This window comes from Aegilops tauschii, chromosome 2, assembly GCF_002575655.3.
Source record: "Aegilops tauschii subsp. strangulata cultivar AL8/78 chromosome 2, Aet v6.0, whole genome shotgun sequence".
NCBI lineage: Eukaryota > Viridiplantae > Streptophyta > Magnoliopsida > Poales > Poaceae > Aegilops > Aegilops tauschii.
The window spans coordinates 100,437,424-100,457,592 of record NC_053036.3 but is presented as its reverse complement, the minus strand read 5'-3'; the positions used below and the strand labels follow the sequence as shown (position 1 = coordinate 100,457,592).

The following is a 20,169-nucleotide window of genomic DNA, read 5'->3' as shown; positions in this document are numbered from 1 at the left end:
AACAGAACCAACACAACTATCCAGGTGGTCTCTGGAAGCATCGGTTAGTCCATTATAAAAGATATCAAGTATTTCATTTTTCTTGAGAGGATGATCAGGCAAAGCATTAAGTAATTGGAGAAGCCTCCCCCAAGCTTGTGGGAGACTCTCTTCTTCAATTTGCACAAAATTATATATTTCCCTTAAAGCAGCTTGTTTCTTATGAGCAGGGATATATTTAGCAGAGAAGTAATAAATCATATCCTGGGGACTACGCACACAACCAGGATCAAGAGAATTAAACCACATCTTAGCATCACCCTTTAATGAGAACGGGAATATTTTGAGGATATAATAGTAGCGAGTTTTCTCATCATTAGTAAACAGGGTGGCTATATCAATTAATTTAGTAAGATGTGCCACAACAGTTTCAGATTCATAGCCATAGAAAGGATCAGATTCAACCAAAGTAATTATATCGGGATCAACAGAGAATTCATAATCCTTATCAGTAACAAAGATAGGTGAAGTAGCATAAGCAGGATCATATTTCATTCTAGCATTCAGAGTTTTTTGTTTCAGCTTAGCTAATAATTTCTTAAGATCACTTCTATCATTGCAAGTAAGAAAGTCTCTAGCAGTTTCTTCATCCATAACATAGCCCTCAGGCAAAACAGACAATTCATATTTAGGGGGAGAGTCTTCATCATCACTTTCATCAATATTATTAGTTTCAATAATTTCATTCTCTCTAGCCCTAGCAAGTTGTTCATCAAGAAATTCACCAAGTGGCATAGTAGTATCAAGCATAGAAGTAGTTTCATCATAAGTATCATGCATAGCAGAAGTGGCATCATCAATAACATGCGACATATCAGAATTAATAGCAGAAGCAGGTTTAGGTGTCACAAGCTTACTCAAAACAGAAGGTGAATCAAGTGCAGAGCTAGATGGCAGTTCCTTACCTCCCCTCATAGTTGGGGGATAAATTTTTGTTTTCTCGTCTTTCAAATTCTTCATAATGACCAGCAGATATAAATCCCAGGTGACTCAAAGAATAGAGCTATGCTCCCCGGCAACGGCGCTAGAAAATAGTCTTGATAACCCACAAGTATAGGGGATCGCAACAGTTTTCGAGGGTAGAGTATTCAACCCAAATTTATTGATTCAACACAAGGGGAGCCAAAGAATATTCTCAAGTATTAGCAGTTGAGTTGTCAATTCAACCACACCTGCATAACTTAGTATCTGCAGCAAAGTATTTAGTAGCAAAGTAGTATGGAAGTAACGGTAACGGTAGCAAAGTAATATTTTTTGGGTTCTGTAGTGATTGTATGTAACATCCCAAATTTTCAATTTGGAATGTTATACATTAGATCATCTTGCATAGCATATTTTATTGCATTTTGTTTTGCGATCCTAGAAAATTCTACGCAACTCAAGGACCCACGGAGAGAGTTGGGAATTTCGTTATTTTCATATTTGGGTTTTCTCAAATTTTGAAAATAGGATCATTTGTTTTAATTATTTTTCTCTCCAAAAATATTTCATATCCAAATATATGAGAGGGGAGAATATGACTTCTCCACAAATAATGAAATATTGGAGGAAAATATTAAAAACAAATATTTGATTTTATTTGGATTTTATTTGATTTTATTTGAATTAGGAAAAGTACACGTTTTTCAAAATTGCATTTAGGCCCCAAATAAATGTTCATCTTGTCCAGCTTGATTTTAGAAGTCGCCGGAAGATAAGTTATTTCGGGATTTTTGGAGTCTGTTTAGTATTTATTTTATTTGTTTTTCTGCGCGAAAGTATTTATAAAAAAACGCGAACCGACCTTGGGCCGTATTCGGCCGGGACTCCGCTGGCCAAGCCTTTATAACGCGCCCCCGAGGCCCCGTCAGCCCAAGTCGCCCCCGCCTCCGAAAACCCTAACCCTAGCCCCAGCCCCGCCGCCGCCGCCGGATCCCGCGCCGCCCCGCCGCCGACGCCGGACCCCGCCGCCCCCTCGCCGGAGGTAGCCACCGCCCCGCCGCCAGCGGTTTTCCTCGAGAAAACCGTTCGGTTTTCCGTCCGGTTTTTCGTTCGTTTTTTTAAACCCTAGATCTGTTTTTTATAATAGATCGGGTTTTTTCGGTTTAGTTTATTTAGCGGACGTTCGTCCGTACGTTCGTTTTAACGAACGGTTTTTGTTTTTTTTCCGCAGACAGCGAACGTTCGTTCGTTAGCCTGTTCGTCCGTTTTTCTTTTTCTCGGATTTTCCGCGATTATTTTTGATCGCGATTTCCGATCTGTTTTTCGTTTTAGTATAACTTTTCGCTCGTTTATCGGAATCAGGCGATTCAAGCGCCTAGAGTTTCGTCTCGAAACCCTCTTTCTGTTTAACCAACTGAAACAAGTTTTTGCTACTGTAAAATTTGACTTAGGTCCAGATTAGTAAACGAAGCTTGTTTCTTTCGCCGTTTGAGTTTTGTTGCTTCGTTCGATTTGATTATGTTTGCAAACCGGAGTTCTTAAGTTGAACTTTCTGGTTAGATCTCTTATTTCAAGTTTACCCGTGCACCCTTGCTTGATTGCTTATGTGTGTATTGTTTGTTTGCGATAGAGTACCCGGAGTGCGAAGCGTGCTACTACGAGTCTCTAGGTTTCACGGATCATCAGCAAGGCAAGTAACACTTTGATCATATCCCTTTCATACCCAGTTTTTATGCATTAGATTCAACCCTCAAACATTGCATGAGTAGGATTGATAACATGTGGGTATTGGGAAGTAGTTGATGAGGTAGGAACCTATTGCCCTGCATTCAAACCATTGGGAGTTACTTCTACGTTATGCTTATATTGCCATGCTATGCTCGTAGACGTGGATTGGGTTTGAGTGACTACATGACAGTTGTGAGATTGTTAATTAATGGTTAATTTAAGGTGGCTACTTAAATTCACATCTGGGTGGATTGAGGCACCTGGGGAACCCAGTGATTGCCTGTATTTTTGGAAATCCCGGGGTACCGTGTGATTCTCCTATGGACCGCCACCCAGGCTCAAAGGGATCATGAGATTATTCATACTAGAAACTTCCGTGTGCAGCCACATGCTATTATGGGCTCTAGCATAGTTGATTAAGTCGTGTGAACTCTTACAGTGGTAGACTAACAGATGTAGGGGAAAGTAGGTGTAACTGTCTACCCATCGTAAGGTGCTAACGCTTCTGAAAGACTGTGTCTCGGTCATCCGTTTCTCAAACACCATGTAGTGCGAGAAATCCAACGGAGGAGATCGAGTCTTGTGGGGAAAAGTGCACAAACCTCTGCAGAGTGTACAATCTAATCATGGTTAGCCGTGTCCCCGGTTATAGACATCTTGAGTATCTAGTTCTTGGATTATCATGTGAATCTCATCACCATGTACTTAACTAATTTTGTTGGGTTGTTAATGATTACTTTTAATTGGGATTGAGATGGGGTTTACCTTCTCAATTTTTTTTCAACAAACTTTGTAGTTAAATAAAATATATTCCTTTGCAGTAGGGAAAAATTGGCTTTTCGCAAAACTGTAACCATAGAGCTTTCCACCAGCCAAATATGCATGTAGTGATAGCATTATTCTGTTCATTACTCTCTATGTGTTACTTTGCCAGCATATTCCATGTGCTGACCCGTTTTCGGGCTGCAACGTATCATGTTGCAGACTTTTCAGACGACGAGTAAGGAGCCTTAGGTCGTGGTCTTATACTCAGTGATGCCGTTGGAGTTGATGGACTCACTTTATCTTCCAAGCCTTCCGTTGTTATCGTAATTAGATGGCCTTAAGTCATATTTATTGTAATAAGTTCTCTTTTGAGACATTCTATGTAATAAGTGTGTGATTGCTACTCTGTTATAAATCCTTTAAGTATTGTGCGTGTCAGCATTACCGATCCAGGGATGACACTGATGCACAGAGACTCGACTGTTTGAGGTCTGGTCGCTACAAAGATGGTATCAGAGCACACGCTGACTGTAGGACACGACCACTAAGCTAAAGCCATAGACTACTTCTCTCTTCTCATTTCTGACTCCTCTCCTTTCTTCCACTCTTTTAGGATGGCGGATGCAAGGAACAAGTTCACGCAACCAGATGAGGATACACCTTTTGGACGACACTTGAAGGAAGTTACTAAGTACCTGAACATCGGAATACCAAGCTTCACCGGGACCTACAATGCCACACTACCAGAAGAGGAGCGCTGGATGATTCAAGTTCAAGTTCCAGGAAGGACGTTCACGCCAGTCACTGAGCCCATAGAGTTTTCCTTTGATGCACCAACCTGGAGTCTAGGAAAGAGCATGGCAGCCCATATCACCATGGGACGCATTGGAGAAGTGTACCACAATGATCTCAAGGATACTATCTACCAGATTTGTGGGCGCCGAGACGAGCAATGGGAGATGATCAGCACCAGGAAGGATAGATCAATTGCAGCTTTCATTCAGGAGTTAAACCAGCACATTCGTCGCCAGGAAAACCAAATGTGCGCGGACATGATAGATCTGAAGAAGGCAAAGACTAGGATCACGGAGCTGGAGGAAGAACTCAAGTCGACACGCGATGGATATGAGGAGGAAATCGCAACATTGTTGGAGAAGAATGACGACCTGATAAAGAAGATCGGAGTATTCATGGGAGACCCAGCACCAGGAGGAGAAGATGACGATTCTACTTGCCCGGAGAACTACATCATCATCGACGACACCGACTCGGACCCCAGTGATGATGATTGGGAGGATGAAGCCGGAGCAGATATCATGGAGTCTTCGACTGAGCAATTTTTCTAGTAGACCACCAAATTAGTAGTAGTATTCCATCATGTATATAGTATAGTCCAAGCACTTTGTAACGATAGTTAGATCGATTGTATGCCTTGTTTGAATTGATTGGAGTGATATGATTGTGTTTGTCTCATGTGCATATGAGTAGTGTTTTCCCTCTAGATCTCATTCTATCCTATTTTCTCATCTTTTCTAAACCCATCAGATGCCTCCAAGACGCGACACCAGATTTGTTTTCCCACCGGAGATCACTCAGTTGATTCAGCAGCAGAATGCCCTGATGCAAGTGCTAGTTCAGAACCAAGGCAACAACAACAACAACAACCCACCACCACCACATGTGGACCACTTAGCCTGTTTTCTTAGGCTGAATCCGCCGGTGTTCTCCAACAGCACTGAGCCGATTGTGGCAGATGATTGGCTCCGCAAGGTTGGAAGGGAGCTGACCACTGCAGGATGCACAGATGCGGAGAGAGTGTGTTTTGCCGCACATCAGCTTGATGGACCCGCAACATCATGGTGGGAGAATTACACAGCCACTCACCCCATTGACACTGTCACATGGGACCAGTTTCAGCAAGCTTTCCGTACTGCCCATGTTTCAGCAGGAGCTATGGCCATGAAGAAGCGTGAGTTTCGCAACTTACGCCAAGGAGGACGTACCGTTGGCCAATACGTGGAGGATTTTAGTAAGTTAGCACGTTATGCCCCAGATGACGTTGCTACGGATGCAGCTAAGCAGGAGAAGTTTCTGGAAGGACTGAATGATGAGCTGAGTATGCAGTTGATGGTGGCAACTTTTAACAACTACCAGGAGTTGGTAGACAGAGCTCTCATGATTGAAGGGAAGCAGCAACAGATTGAGAGCCGTAAGAGGAAGTATAGATAAGGAAAGTACAGTACAGGAGCTCATCAGAAGCCTCGTTTTACCCCGAACTCGGGAGGACACCTTCAGCATAATCATGGAGGTCACAATCACAATGGAGGGAGTTTGCACAATCATAGTGGCCCCAAGAATGGCAATGGGAACGGAGGAAGCAACGGACAGAATCGTACCAACCCATCAACCCCAGCCAAGAAGGATCTGAGCCACGTCACTTGCTACAAATGCCAGAAGACTGGACATTATGCCAATGAATGTCCGGAAGCTAAGAATGGAAATGGCAATGGAAGCTCGGGGAAGAAGCCGAACCCTTTCAACAGAGGACAAGTGAACCACGTTAATGTGGAGGAGGTTGAAGTACAGCCCGATGCAGTAATAGGTAAGTTTTTGGTTAAGTCATTTACTGCAATCGTTTTTTTTGATACTGGTGCATCACATTCATACATATCAAGGGGATTTGTGGATAAGTTTAAGTTGCCCACCAAAGTTCTTAGAACACCTATGTTAGTAACCTCGCCAGGAGCAGAGTATATGGCAAGCCAAGGATATTTTCAGTTGCCATTGGCCATAGGTAGGCATGTTTTCCCCTCAGACCTAATAGTTTTGGAGTCGCAAGGTTTGGATGTGATTTTGGGAATGGATTGGCTATCGATGTACGGAGGAAACATCGATTGCGCCAGTAAGATGATTTTGCTTACCACCCCAGAAGGAAGAAGGATTAGGTATGTATCCCGGCATGTGCCGAAGAGGACTCAAGTGAATTCCTTATCAGGAGTTGTACAGGAGGAAGTACCAGTGGTGAAGGATTTCCCTGACGTATTTCCAGAGAGTTGCCAGGCATGCCACCAGATAGAGACATTGAGTTTTTGATTGAGCTTTTGCCAGGCACAGGGCCAATATCTAAGAGACCGTACAGAATGCCCGCAAAGGATTTGGAGGAAATTAAGAAGCGGATTAAGGAGTTATTGGATAAAGGATATATTCACCCAAGTTCGTCACCTTGGGGATCACCAGTACTTCTAGTGGAGAAGAAAGATGGATCATTGAGGATGGTTGTTGATTATCGTGGTTTGAATGAAGTAACCATCAAGAACAAGTACCCACTGCCGATGATCAATGATCTGTTTGACCGACTACAAGGAGCTAAAGTATTTTCCAAGATTGATTTGCGGTCAGGATACCACCAGTTGAAGATTCGAGAGCAGGATATACCCAAGACAGCTTTTACCACAACGTATGGGCTATATGAGTACACGGTTATGTCATTTGGCCTGACTAACGCACCCGCCTATTTCATGAACATGATGAACAAAGTGTTTATGGAGTTTTTTGATAAGTTCGTCGTAGTGTTCATTGACGATATTCTGGTCTATTCGAAGAATGAAGAAGAGCATAAGGAGCATTTGCATTTGGTACTTGGAAAGCTCAGAGAACATCAGTTATATGCCAAGTTCAGCAAGTGTGAGTTTTGGTTAAAGGAAGTTGGATTCCTTGGACATGTTATTTCCGGAGAAGGAATAGCAGTAGATCCCACCAAGGTTAACACTATGACAAATTGGGAGTCACCCACGACAGTTGGAGAGATCCGGAGTTTTCTTGGACTCGCAGGATACTACCGGAGATTTATTGAGAATTTCTCAAAGATTGCAAAACCTATGACCGAGTTGTTGAAGAAGGACACCAAATTCAATTGGACTGAGGAATGTGAGGCTGGTTTCCAGGAGTTGAAGAAACGCTTAGTTACAGCGTCAGTGTTGATTCTGCCAGATCAACGCAAAGATTATGAAGTATATTGCGATGCTTCACGTCGAGGACTTGGAGCAGTGCTAATGCAGGAGGGAAGAGTTGTTTTGTATGCCTCACGACAACTTAAACCCCATGAGTTGAATTATGCTACACATGATTTGGAGTTAGCAGCCGTAGTGCATGCGTTGAAGACATGGAGACATTTTCTCATCGGAAACCATTGTGAGGTGTACACGGATCACAAGAGTTTGAAGTACATTTTCACGCAGAAGGAATTGAATCTCAGGCAAAGGAGATGGTTGGAACTCATTAAGGATTATGATATGAGATTGCATTATCACCCAGGGAAGGCTAACGTAGTAGCTGATGCGTTGAGCCGCAAGTGCCATGCCCACACACTCATGACCGGAGAGTTACCCAAGGAGTTAGCCGAGAATCTTCGTGAACTATGATTGGAAATAGTTCCAAGAGGCTTTGTAGCAGCATTGGAGATTCAGTCTACTTTGATGGATAAGATCAGAGAAGCTCAGAAGACAGACAAGGAAATTGCCGAGATAAAGGAAAGGATGAGCAAAGGAAAAGCCAAGGGATTTCGTGAGGATGAGCACGATACCTTATGGTTTGAGGACCGCGTTTATGTGTCCAATGATCCGGAGATCAGAAAGTTGATTCTGCAAGAGGCCCATGATTCACCATATTCGATTCACCCAGGAAATACCAAGATGTACCTGGATTTAAAGGACAGTTTCTGGTGGACCGGAATGAAGAAGGATATTGCGGAGTATGTAGCAGTTTGTGATGTATTTCAGAGAGTGAAGGCAGAGCATCAGAAGCCAGCAGGATTGCTACAACCATTGCTGATACCGAATGGAAGTGGGATAAGCTAGGCATGGATTTTATCACATGATTGCCCAGGACTCGTTTAGGCTATGACTCGATATGGGTTGTAGTCGATCGTTTGACGAAGGTAGCTCATTTCATCCCAGTAAAGACCACTTATACCAGTGCTAAGTTGGCAAAGATATACATGACCAGGATCGTATGTCTGCATGGAGTTCCGAGGACCATTATATCAGATAGAGGAACCCAGTTTACTTCAAAGTTTTGGAATCAGTTGCACGAAACTTTGGATATTAGGCTAGAGTTTAGTACCGCTTTTCATCCACAGACAGACGGACAGACCGAGAGAGTCAACCAGATTTTGGAGGACATGCTGAGAGCTTGTGCGCTAGATTATGGATCCAGTTCGGACGACAACTTGCCATATGCAGAGTTTTCTTACAACAATAGCTACCAATCCAGTTTGAAGATGGCCCCTTTTGAACCTTTGTACGGAAGGAGGTGCAGGACACCGTTGTTGTGGGATGAAGTTGGAGACCGCCAGTTGTTTGGACCATATTTGATTAAGGAGTCTGAACAGAAAGTGAAACTGGTTCGCGATAGGCTCAAGGTAGCCCAGTCCAGGCAGAAGAGTTATGCGGATTCTAAACGCAAGGAGGCAGTTTACGAAGTCGGAGACAGAGTTTATCTTCGAGTATCACCACTTCGAGGAGTGAAGCGCTTTGGAGTTAAGGGAAAGTTAGCGCCACGTTTTGTAGGACCATACAAAATTTTGGAGCGTATGGGAGAAGTTGCTTACAAGCTGGAGTTGCCCGAAGGATTGTCGGGAGTTCACGATGTGTTCCATGTTTCTCAACTGAAGAAGTGCCACGCAGAGATGGCCGAGATACCACTGAAAGATACAGTGCCCCTGGAAGCAATTCAGTTGGATAGTAATTTGACCTACGAGGAGAAACTAGTTAAGATTCTTAAGTTTGCCAGCCGAGTCACCCGCAGCAAGGTTATCAAGTTTTGCAAAGTTCAGTGGAGTCACCATACCGAGGATGAAGCCACCTGGGAGCGAGAGGAAGATCTACGGAAGGACCACTCTCACCTATTTTCTAGCCAACCCGAATCTCGAGGGCGAGATTCATCTTAAGGGGGGTAGGTTTGTAACATCCCAAATTTTCAGTTTGGAATGTTATACATTAGATCATCTTGCATAACATATTTTATTGCATTTTGTTTTGTGATCCTAGAAAATTCTACGCAACTCAAGGACCCACGGAGAGAGTTGGGAATTTCGTTATTTTCATATTTGGGTTTTCTCAAATTTTGAAAATAGGATCATTTGTTTTAATTATTTTTCTCTCCAAAAATATTTCATATCAAAATATATGAGAGGGGATAATATGACTTCTCCACAAATATTGAAATATTGGAGGAAAAATATTAAAAACAAATATTTGATTTTATTTGGATTTTATTTGACTTTATTTGAATTAGGAAAAATACGAGTTTTTCAAAATTGCATTTAGGCCCCAAATAAATGTTCATCTTGTCCGGCTTGATTTTAGAAGTCGGGGAAATTTTATTTCGGGATTTTTGGAGTCCGTTTAGTATTTCTTTTATTTGTTTTTCTGCACGAAAGTATTTATAAAAAAAACGCGAACCGACCTTGGGCCGTATTCGGCCAGGACTCCGCCCGGCCAGGCCTTTGTAAGGCGCGCCCCCGAGGCCCCGTCAGCCCAAGTTGCCCCCGCCGCCGAAAACCCTAACCCTAGCCCCAGCCCCGCCGCCGCCGGATCCCGCGCCGCCCCGCCGCCCGATGCCGGACCCCGCCGCCCCCTCGCCGGAGGTAGCCGCCGGCGGTTTTCCTCAGGAAAACCGTTCGGTTTTCCGTCCGATTTTTCGTTCAGTTTTTTTTAAGAAACCCTAGATCTGTTTTTTTAGAATAGATCGATTTTTTTCCAGTTTAGTTTATTTAGCGGACGTTCGTCCGTACGTTCGTTTTAACGAACGGTTTTCATTTTTTTCCCGCAGACAACGAACGTTCGTTCGTTAGCCTGTTCGTCCGCTTTTCTTTTTCTCGGATTTTCCGCGATTATTTCTGATCGCGTTTTCCGATCTGTTTTTCGTTTTAGTATAACTTTTCGCTCGTTTATCGGAATCAGGCGATTCAAGCGCCTAGAGTTTCGTCTCGAAACGCTCTTCCTGTTTAATTAAAACAAGTTTTTGATACTGTAAAATTTGAGTTTTGTTGCTTCGTTCGATTTGATTATGTTTGCAAACCGGAGTTCTTAAGTTGAACTTTCTGGTTAGATCTCTTATTTCAAGTTTACCCGTGCACCCTTGCTTGATTGCTTATGTGTGTATTGTTTGTTTGCGATAGAGTACCCGGAGTGCGAAGCGTGCTACTACGAGTCTCTAGGTTTCACGGATCATCAGCAAGGCAAGTAACACTTTGATCATATCCCTTTCATACCCAGTTTTTATGCATTAGATTCAACCCTCAAACATTGCATGAGTAGGATTGATAACATGTGGGTATTGGGAAGTAGTTGATGAGGTAGGAACCTATTGTCCTGCATTCAAACCATTGGGAGTTACTTCTACGTTATGCTTATATTGCCATGCTATGCTCGTAGACATGGATTGGGTTTGAGTGACTACATGACAGTTGTGAGATTGTTAATTAATGGTTAACTTAAGATGGCTACTTAAATTCACATCTGGGTGGATTGAGGCACCTGGGGAACCCAGTGATTGCCTGTATTTTTGGAAATCCCGGGGTACCGTGTGATTCTCCTATGGACCGCCACCCAGGCTCAAAGGGATCATGAGATTATTCATACTAGAAATTTCCGTGTGCAGCCACATGCTATTATGGGCTCTAGCATAGTTGATTAAGTCGTGTGAACTCTTACGGTGGTAGACTAGCAGATGTAGGGGAAAGTAGGTGTAACTGTCTACCCATCGTAAGGTGCTAACGCTTCTGAAAGACTGTGTCTCGGTCATCCGTTTCTCAAACACCATGTAGTGCGAGAAATCCAACGGAGGAGATCGAGTCTTGTGGGGAAAAGTGCACAAACCTCTGCAGAGTGTACAATCTAATCATGGTTAGCCGTGTCCCCGGTTATGGACATCTTGAGTATCTAGTTCTTGGATTGTCATGTGAATCTCATCACCATGTACTTAACTAATTTTGTTGGGTTGTTAATGATTACTTTTAATTGGGATTGAGAGGGGGTTTACCTTTCAATATTTTTTTCAACAAACTTTGTAGTTAAATAAAATATATTCTTTTGCAGTAGGGAAAAATTGCCTTTTCGCAAAACTGTAACTATAGAGCTTTCCACCAGCCAAATATGCATGTAGTGATAGCATTATTCTGTTCATTACTCTCTATGTGTTACTTTGCCAGCATATTCCATGTGCTGACCCGTTTTCGGGCTGCAACGTATCATGTTGCAGACTTTTCAGACGACGAGGAAGGAGCCTTAGGTCGTGGTCTTATACTCAGTGATGCCGTTGGAGTTGATGGACTCACTTTATCTTCCAAGCCTTCCACTGTTATCGTAATTAGATGGCCTTAAGTCATATTTATTGTAATAAGTTCTCTTTTGAGACATTCTATGTAATAAGTGTGTGATTGCTACTCTGTTATAAATCCTTCAAGTACTGTGCGTGTCAGCATTACCGATCCAGGGATGACACTGATGCACAGAGACTAGACTGTTTGAGGTCTGGTCGCTACATTGTAACAATAGCAACGGTAAAGTAAATAAGCGGAGAACAATATGTGAAAAGCTCGTAGGCATTGGATCGGTGATGGAGAATTATGCCGGATGCGGTTCATCATGTAACAGTCATAACATAGGGTGACACAGAACTAGCTCCAATTCATCAATGTAATGTAGGCATGTATTCCGAATATAGTCATACGTGCTTATGGAAAAGAACTTGCATGACATCTTTTGTCCTACCCTCCCGTGGCAGCGGGGTCCTAGCGAAAACTAAGGGATATTAAGGCCTCCTTTTAATAGAGTACCGGACTAAAGCATTAACACATAGTGAATACATGAACTCCTCAAACTATGGCCATCACCGAGAGTGGTCCCGATATTGTCACTTCGGGGTTACCGGATCATAACACATAGTAGGTGACTATAGACTTGCAAGATAGGATCAAGAACTCACATATATTCATGAAAACATAATAGGTTCAGATCTGAAATCATGGCACTCGGGTCCTAGTGACAAGCATTAAACATAGCAAAGTCATAGCAACATCAATCTCAGAACATAGTGGATACTAGGGATCAAACCCTAACAAAACTAATTCGATTACATGATAAATCTCATCCAACCCATCACCGTCCAGCAAGCCTACGATGGAATTACTCACGCACGGCGATCAACATCATGAAATTGGTGATGGAGGATGGTTGATGATGACGATGACGACGGATACCCCTCTCCGGAGCCGCGAACGGACTCCAAATCAGCCCTCCCGAGAGAGTTTAGGGCTTGGCGGCGGCTCCGTATCGTAAAACGCGATGAATCTTTCTCTCTGATTTTTTTCTCCCCGAACACGAATGTATGGAGTTGGAGTTGAGGTCGGTGGAGCTCCAAGGGGCCCACGAGGCAGGGGGTGCGCCCCCCACCCTCGTGGAAAGGGTGTGGGCCCCCTGGCGTTGATTCTTTCGCTAGTATTTTTAATTATTTCCAAATATAATCTCCGTGAAGTTTCAGGTTATTCCTAGAACTTTTGTTTCTGCACATAAATAACACCATGGCAATTCTGCTGAAAACAGCGTCAGTCCGGGTTAGTTCCATTCAAATCTGCAAGTTAGAGTCCAAAACAAGGGCAAAAGTGTTTGAAAAAGTAGATACGACAGAGACGTATCACGTGGTAAGGACATTTGCGGGCTATTTGATGAACCGTGGTGGAATTGCCCTAATTAATTATCATGGGGGAAGTTGGAGCTTTGAAGAACAGGGGGGTGGGGAGAAGAAAATAAGAAGGGAGAAGAGAAGGGAATAGTGAGCCATTAGTGGAACGAAGCTATTAGTGGTGTGGGAGTGTTGGTGAGATAACCCTCTTACAAAGCAGACTCTAGAATACCCGTATCACGTAGATACTACACAGAAGAATGAGAACAACGACGCACTACGCCCTAGTACACCTAAGCTCCTCGACAATGCCCTCAAGAGGAAGAACGGCGCAAAGAGGGAAGCCACCGCCGCCATCATGATGCCCGCCGGAAAGCCAACCATGTGGACCACCATCCGGAGCCGCCGCCCCGGCATCCATGTCCGAAACATCTCACCCATCGTTCACATCATGATTTACCAACCACGGTAGGAGAGAAAGGCAGCTCCTTTCACTCCTAGCCCGGCATCAGACACAGAGTCCGGGACGACGCCACCACTATAGGGGCCCCTACAGTAATGGATAAGGATGTTTCAGTACAATTTTGACTTCCTCGAGTTCCAATGTACATTAATCGATCTGGTAAAAGTCGAACAAGATTTCTTTTTTTAGCATGAACAAGATAATCGCAAAGAAAAGAAACAAGATAATCGCAGATTGATTAGTCTACTTATTATTCCACCGAGTAACATGTCCATGTAATTCTCAGGGGCGAGGGGAAGAAAAATGACTGCCTCTGGTGATTGTCAAGTTTGAGAATATGTTTGTTCATCAGGTAGGTTGTCTGCTAGCTGGTGCTGTCTCGATCTGTCCCCAAGTACCCGGTGACAGGCCTTGGATGGGCTGGGCAGAACTACCGAGGATTGCTGTGCTAGTGCAGATGGGCAAAACACACACACACACACACACACAATGTGATAGTGCAGCCTCAGTCTGTCGTCTGGAAAAAGTTTACAGGAAAGCCCGGTTGGTTCTCTATGGGTAGTTGTCTTGGCAGCTAAGTTGTAGCCATACTAACAGGATAGATCTTTCTTTCCCTTGGCCCAGATGTAATCTTATGTCTTGCTTAATTCCAAAAGAAACACCATTATTATTGCCTCGACTCACTACACCAACTACAAGAGACACAACTACCAGTATTGCAGTTCAGGAACAAAAACCCAAGACATGTTTATCTGAAGCGTATCTACCAGAAGATGACTGGGTTCAGGTAGAAACAAATTCCCGATAGTAGCCACACAGAAAGCTGAAACATTTACACCATAGTCTCACCTGACCTGAGCATAGCCATCGATCCAGTCAAATCTAGCCAGCAATATCACTGCACAGCAAAATCAACTAGTTAGTCAACAACAAAAATGTTCCGCAAGAGAAGTGATAATACGTGTCACATGTCACCTCTTCTCTAAAACCACAACTCCCGAAACTTTTCTATGGTAACAAATAATGCACAAGTTTTGAGTTACTAGGATTAACAATATTTTTATTACACATTTTCAGCACAATCAACTGAAAGAGGATATCAGACATTGACTATTTTCCTTAGTTCAGCATCTACACTTCATTTGGCTACAACTTACATCAAGAAAATTGGGCACCACATCAATATGCTACTCCAGGCTCCCCATCAACCTTACCACACATTTCTCCAACATTTGCTCCTTTAGATGGGATTCCTCCTCTTTTTTGAAAAGTTCGCACCTTTCCTTACGTACTCACATTTCAGCAAAATGGTTACATTTATGTTTCAAGAAACAATGTCAAACTATGAGAGGATATTACCTTACATAGTCTTGACACTATGTAACCCTCTTTAAATCTCAGTTTGAAACACACAAGGGTTTTGCATATGCAACAAGCGCAGAATTACTTGCAAGAATGACTATCTTGAAGAAGTAATCTTAATGACAGATTCACTCCATGTCTACTGTCTAAAAGAGGAACATGTCAGCAAACACAGGTTTTTTCAGTGCTTTTTTTTATCTCACTAGGTGTTGGCTGACGCTGCACCACAGGAGGTGAATGCTGCCAAAACGCACCAATAGGCAGCTCCAAAGTAAGAGTTGAAGCCACTGGTGTTGGTAGCTGGCATAGCAGGTGTGTGCGCCATAGGCAAATGAGTTAGGGGCAGAAATTTGTTGTTAATACACATGGTAGCTGGCTCCACTGCAATTGTTGAAGCATGGCTGGGGTGCCTGAAATCTTAACAACTTATAGTAGTAAGATGATGAAAAAACAGACACCTAGGCAACACGTCAAAAGTAGCACATCACAGCAGAAATAGATAATTTCATCTTTGTTGCTTATTATATTCCAATGAACTCAAATAATGAATTTACTATAATAATGCAGTTGCTTTTAGACTTACTGATTACATATTTTTAAACTTGGTGCCCATAGTTTGTTTCCCTCTTTTACTTTCAAAACAAATAATTAAAAAAATGCACAGAACATGTCAAGTTGGGTCCATCGGCATGACAGCACATGTGAGAGAATTACTCCCTCCGGTCATTTCTAGTCTGCATATAAGTTCAGCTGAAAGTCAAACTATCTCTAATTTGACCAAACTTATAGAAAAAAGTATCAACATTCATAGAACGAAATCAATATCATTAGATTCATTATGGAATGTAGTTTCATATAATAATATATTTGGTATTGTATATGTTGATATTTTTTAATATAAATTTTGTCAAACTTTGCAAAGTTTGACTTGATATTACAAATCTAATACGTGGAGTAAAAAAGACCAGAGGGAGTACTACTTAGAATGTGTATCTTGCGAGTAATTTTTAACAAGTGAAGATGGTCCGTTCCAGAGCTACATGTCAATAGAGGAGATAGCAGAATATCATAAGCTTCACCAATGTCTTTACCTCATGAGGTCCAAACTCACTGCTAGAAGTCAACTGCTGTTTTGATGGTGGTGGCTGCGCCACAGAGGTTGGTAGTTGTGACGACCCAGCTGTACAGGGGGCAAACATGCATACCCAAGGACACATGGTCCGTCTGGCTTGTTGAAGTATTTCCTCGGTGACTGGAATGGTACATTCTAGTTAATCTTGCTGTATGATGATGAGAAAATAGATAAATGTGAAACAGGGTATATGGAATACAGCATACCAGATTGTTTTGATGGGGCCACACTGAATGTCCAGGGGGGTAGCACGGCGCATCCCACTTGTTGAAGCACTGCTGTTGTGGCTGGAAATGGTGCATTCTAATTAACCTTGCTGAACGATGATCGGAAAATTGATTGGAAACAGGGCATATGGGATTGCCAACTATCGATGCATGGCAAAGCGAACAACAGCACAAGGATGAAATTCGCAGAAGCAAGTTCACACGGATCTCGGCCAAATATACCTTCTGCTCTCTCTTCTGTTTCCACCCCCGCTCTAGCTCCAGCACCTTATCGTCAAGCTGCTGCTCGCATCACGGACGAAGAGAGAGAGAGAGAGATTAGATGAGCCACCGATAATAAACAGAACGTAAATTGGACTGCCCTCATGGAAACCTCCACAGATTGTTTTCAATAGGATGGACCTGGGAAATATGATCATTCTGCATAATAGTCCCAGCAGCATTTCGTGCACGCTTGTTTTTCTGAGCCCATTCCAATGACCTGAGGAACAGAAAGTCAACTAGAAAAAATACCCCAATATGGTAATATCAGGTAAAACTAATAGGTGAATAGATATCAAATTATAGAACGAATTGATCTAAATTGGATCATAGGTGCCCAGGCATTAGCAGAAGAAAGGTTAGAGAATAAGAAACTTGCCTTTGGATTTTGCTCCTTGGTTCGCAGGAATTGAGCTCACCCGCATGGAACTATGCGCAGAAGAGATGGCAAGTTACTTGGAGTTGGCGGAAATTCTTTCGTTGAAATAAAAAGTGATACAAAATACTTACTGAGGTGTTGCTTGGATAATTTGAAGAGCTGCTAGCATCCCCTATGATCTTGCGACACGCTGAGACTTCAATGCCTACAGAAACCGCTAAATTCATAAGCAACACCATACTCACAATCCCGGGGTTTTAGGGAACTGGCAAATATGCAGAAGACGCACAAAGCAATATGCAGGTATCGGGCAGCCATCAAGTGGGTCCAAATAGCGCCCAGGTTAATTTGCCAAGGCAGTCACAAGAAGAACATACTCCCTCCGGTCTTTATTACTCCGCATATAAGATTTGTCTGAAGTCAAACTTCGTAAAGTTTGACCATATTTATATGGAAAAATAGCAACATCTACAAAACTGAAGTTATACAATATGAAAATTGAATTCATGATGCATCTAATGATATTGATTTCGTATTGTGAATGTTGAATTTTTTTATATTTAAAGTTGGTCAAAGTTTGACTTCAGACAAATCTTATATGAAGAGTAAAAAAGACCGGAGGGAGCAATAACTAAGTAGATAAGGATTGTAAGCATTGCATAGGCATGTCAAACAATAAGAGCGAGCAGGTAACATTTACCTGGAGTCATATCCAGATGGCGGGACAATGTACAGACACGGAAAGGATGTTCAGGGTCATGGCGAAAGTGGTAATAAAAATCATCCGGAAGATAATACTTGCCAACTGCTTTCACAGCCTTGTTTCCCAAGTCAACAGCGGCCACACATCCATCCTTATTACTGGGTTCCACCATAGATTTGAGATAAAGAATATCGTCACCATCCGGGCTCGGGATGGGGAAAGCTGAGTAGAGGTCCCTGAATGTCAACTTTTCTCCCTTTAGCCCGGGCAACAAAGATGAATGCGCTGATCCGTCGACAACCAAGATGTCAGCGACATTGGCAGCGCATGTCTGGCGCCAACATTGGACGAAACTGTCCGAGTCCATGTGACAGCCCTCCAGGCACCCCCAATGGACAGCTGCTTGCAATGCCAATCCACGGCTTTGCGCTCGAGCGACATGATCAAGTCTGAATCGTAGATAACATCACCCTTGTCGCTCCGGCTTTCAGGAGCAAGATTCTCCATCTCAATAAACTTGAGCACGCCATCAACCCATGCGAGATCCCGAAACCAGCAGAGATTTGGGTGAGATTCGCCCTCTAGTTTTTTGCTTCTCTTTGCGGTGGGAGGGGGAATTTGACCTTTTAGTTTGTATCTGTTCCCAGGCAACGGCTCCGGCAACGGGATGAAAGTGAAACGCACATGATCTTGACGCAGGTCGCACATCAGCAGGCCCTGTGACAAATCAACCCACCCTAGTAGGCCTTCTTCTCCAAGAGTGATCACCTTGTTGGGTATAATCCTGTCGACCCCAGGACATGGATTGGGCGGGGTCCTGGTGCTCCATGACGTTCTCTCGGACGAGTAGATCCGAAGGTGATAGTCATCCGACAACGGGGCGAGGCAGAGAGCGGCCACGAGATAGTGGCCGCCGAGCTGCTGCAGGACGCCGAACTCCCTGACCCCGCGCAGATCATCGAGGTCGCCATCATTGTACTCGTAGGGAGAAGGAATCCACTCGAGCGACGGCGACTCGCCGGCCTTGTACAGGAAATATTCGGATGTGTAGCGGCGGTCGAAGACGGCGCGGAAGAGGACGAAACGGCCCTCCGCGCCGACGCCGACCACGCGTGGCAAATCTTTGAAATTGCAGTACGGCCCGGCTTGCAGATGAGGGGGTCTGCAGCAGTAGATGGAGAAGATGGACAGCTGCGGCGGGTCGGCCATCCAGAAGGAGACCGCCATGGTGAAGCCATCCATGGATACGGCTGTGGCCGTGGTCTCGTTCCTGCTGTCGGTGAGGCGCGGTTTCCGGGCAAGGAGAATTGAGGCCAGCCGTTGCCGGCGGGGGGCGTCGGCGGCGTCGCCCATCACGACGGGGTTCCGATTTTGGTGGGAATCTGGTGGCGTCGCCGGACACGAAGGATTTGGAGATTAGGGTTATCTCTGTCTTCTCACGACCCCGAGACCTCTGTTTTTCAGTTCAAAGCAACACAAAGAAAAAAGAAAGATCATAAAAAAGAAGAAACCGAAAAACAAAAATAATAATAATAAAACCAGTGAAAAAAACATTCAGAAACCTTCTAGAATTATTATTATTTAGATTTAGAATCCTTCTGGATGGTTCCCAATACCAGATCCTTGTCCTGTTTTTTTTTTCGAAACGAAGGCAAAGATTTGCCTTACCGATTAATTAAGAAGAGAATTGCCCAGTTGATTTTTAGAAAACCGGGCGACAGCCCGTACAAACAACTCAAAGTCGTACTACTCACACAACAGAAAACATCGTGACCGCACATGTGTCCTTCCCAATGCACCACAACCGAAACCCTCGACACTTGTACAACACAACGGAGCTTCACACAAAAACACCGACCACGATAAAAATGGAGCACCCTCCATCATGAAATCGCGGGCGTCTTCCGGATGACACCACCCTTCTTGCTTTTTGTTTCTCTTTGCTTTCTCCCTATTGGGTTTCTTCTTGAGGAGGTAGCCACTTGTGTTGCCGGGTCCAGGCTGACCAGCCACCCATTTGTCAAGAAAATCATGAAACTCATTGTACTTGTTGATATAGTTATCATCAACCAAGGGGCTCCTACTAGGGGCAGACACCAACAGACCGGTCGCATCGACATCGTCGACCCGAGGAACCCACAACACAACACCCTCCACCACAGGAACCATCAACACAATGGACTTCGGCGCCTCCAGTTGCTCACACGACCGAGGCTAAACATGCCCCTCACACAAGGTCGTCGACGAGCCCACCTCCAACCGCTCCAAGGACAGAGGCGAAGCAGGGCTCGAACATATATCCCGAAGCTCGAGCATGAGATAAGCACGATGATGGACTCGCCCACAGCGGCAGGCACAATGGACGAAGCGGACATCAACGATGAAGTTTCCCGAACACGAGGGGAGAAACAACCATATGGCTCTGCCCCTTCATCCTCAGTGGAGCCAACAGGAGAGAGTGGCATCTGCGTGGCCAGAAACTTAGCCGACACAAAGGAGAGCCTG

The 20,169-nt window shown here is 43.9% G+C and overlaps 1 protein-coding gene across 26 annotated transcripts; it reads right to left on the bottom strand.

The window, feature by feature from the left end:
• Nucleotides 1-13,176: 13,176 nt before the first annotated feature.
• LOC109772628 (uncharacterized) lies at nucleotides 13,177-19,161 on the bottom strand. 26 transcript variants are annotated; one of them, XR_012201951.1, is made up of 10 exons: nucleotides 17,662-19,125; nucleotides 17,251-17,429; nucleotides 17,093-17,166; nucleotides 16,962-17,011; nucleotides 16,724-16,821; nucleotides 16,544-16,603; nucleotides 16,301-16,381; nucleotides 16,054-16,214; nucleotides 14,450-14,498; nucleotides 13,296-13,687 (listed from the first exon to the last, which is right to left on the bottom strand). XR_012201951.1 is itself a non-coding variant. In XM_073508095.1 (8 exons), the coding sequence occupies exons 1-7, from the start codon at nucleotides 18,029-18,031 to the stop codon at nucleotides 16,083-16,085; spliced, it is 846 nt and encodes a 281-aa protein (XP_073364196.1). In that variant the 5' UTR covers nucleotides 18,032-19,161; the 3' UTR covers nucleotides 15,044-15,379; nucleotides 16,054-16,082. The 26 variants fall into 26 exon arrangements, 2 of the variants coding, with proteins under 2 accessions (XP_073364196.1, XP_073364197.1); XR_012201950.1 differs by having other exon boundaries at nucleotides 16,724-16,802; XR_012201955.1 differs by having other exon boundaries at nucleotides 14,455-14,498; nucleotides 16,724-16,802.
• Between the last annotated feature and the right edge of the window lie 1,008 nt (nucleotides 19,162-20,169).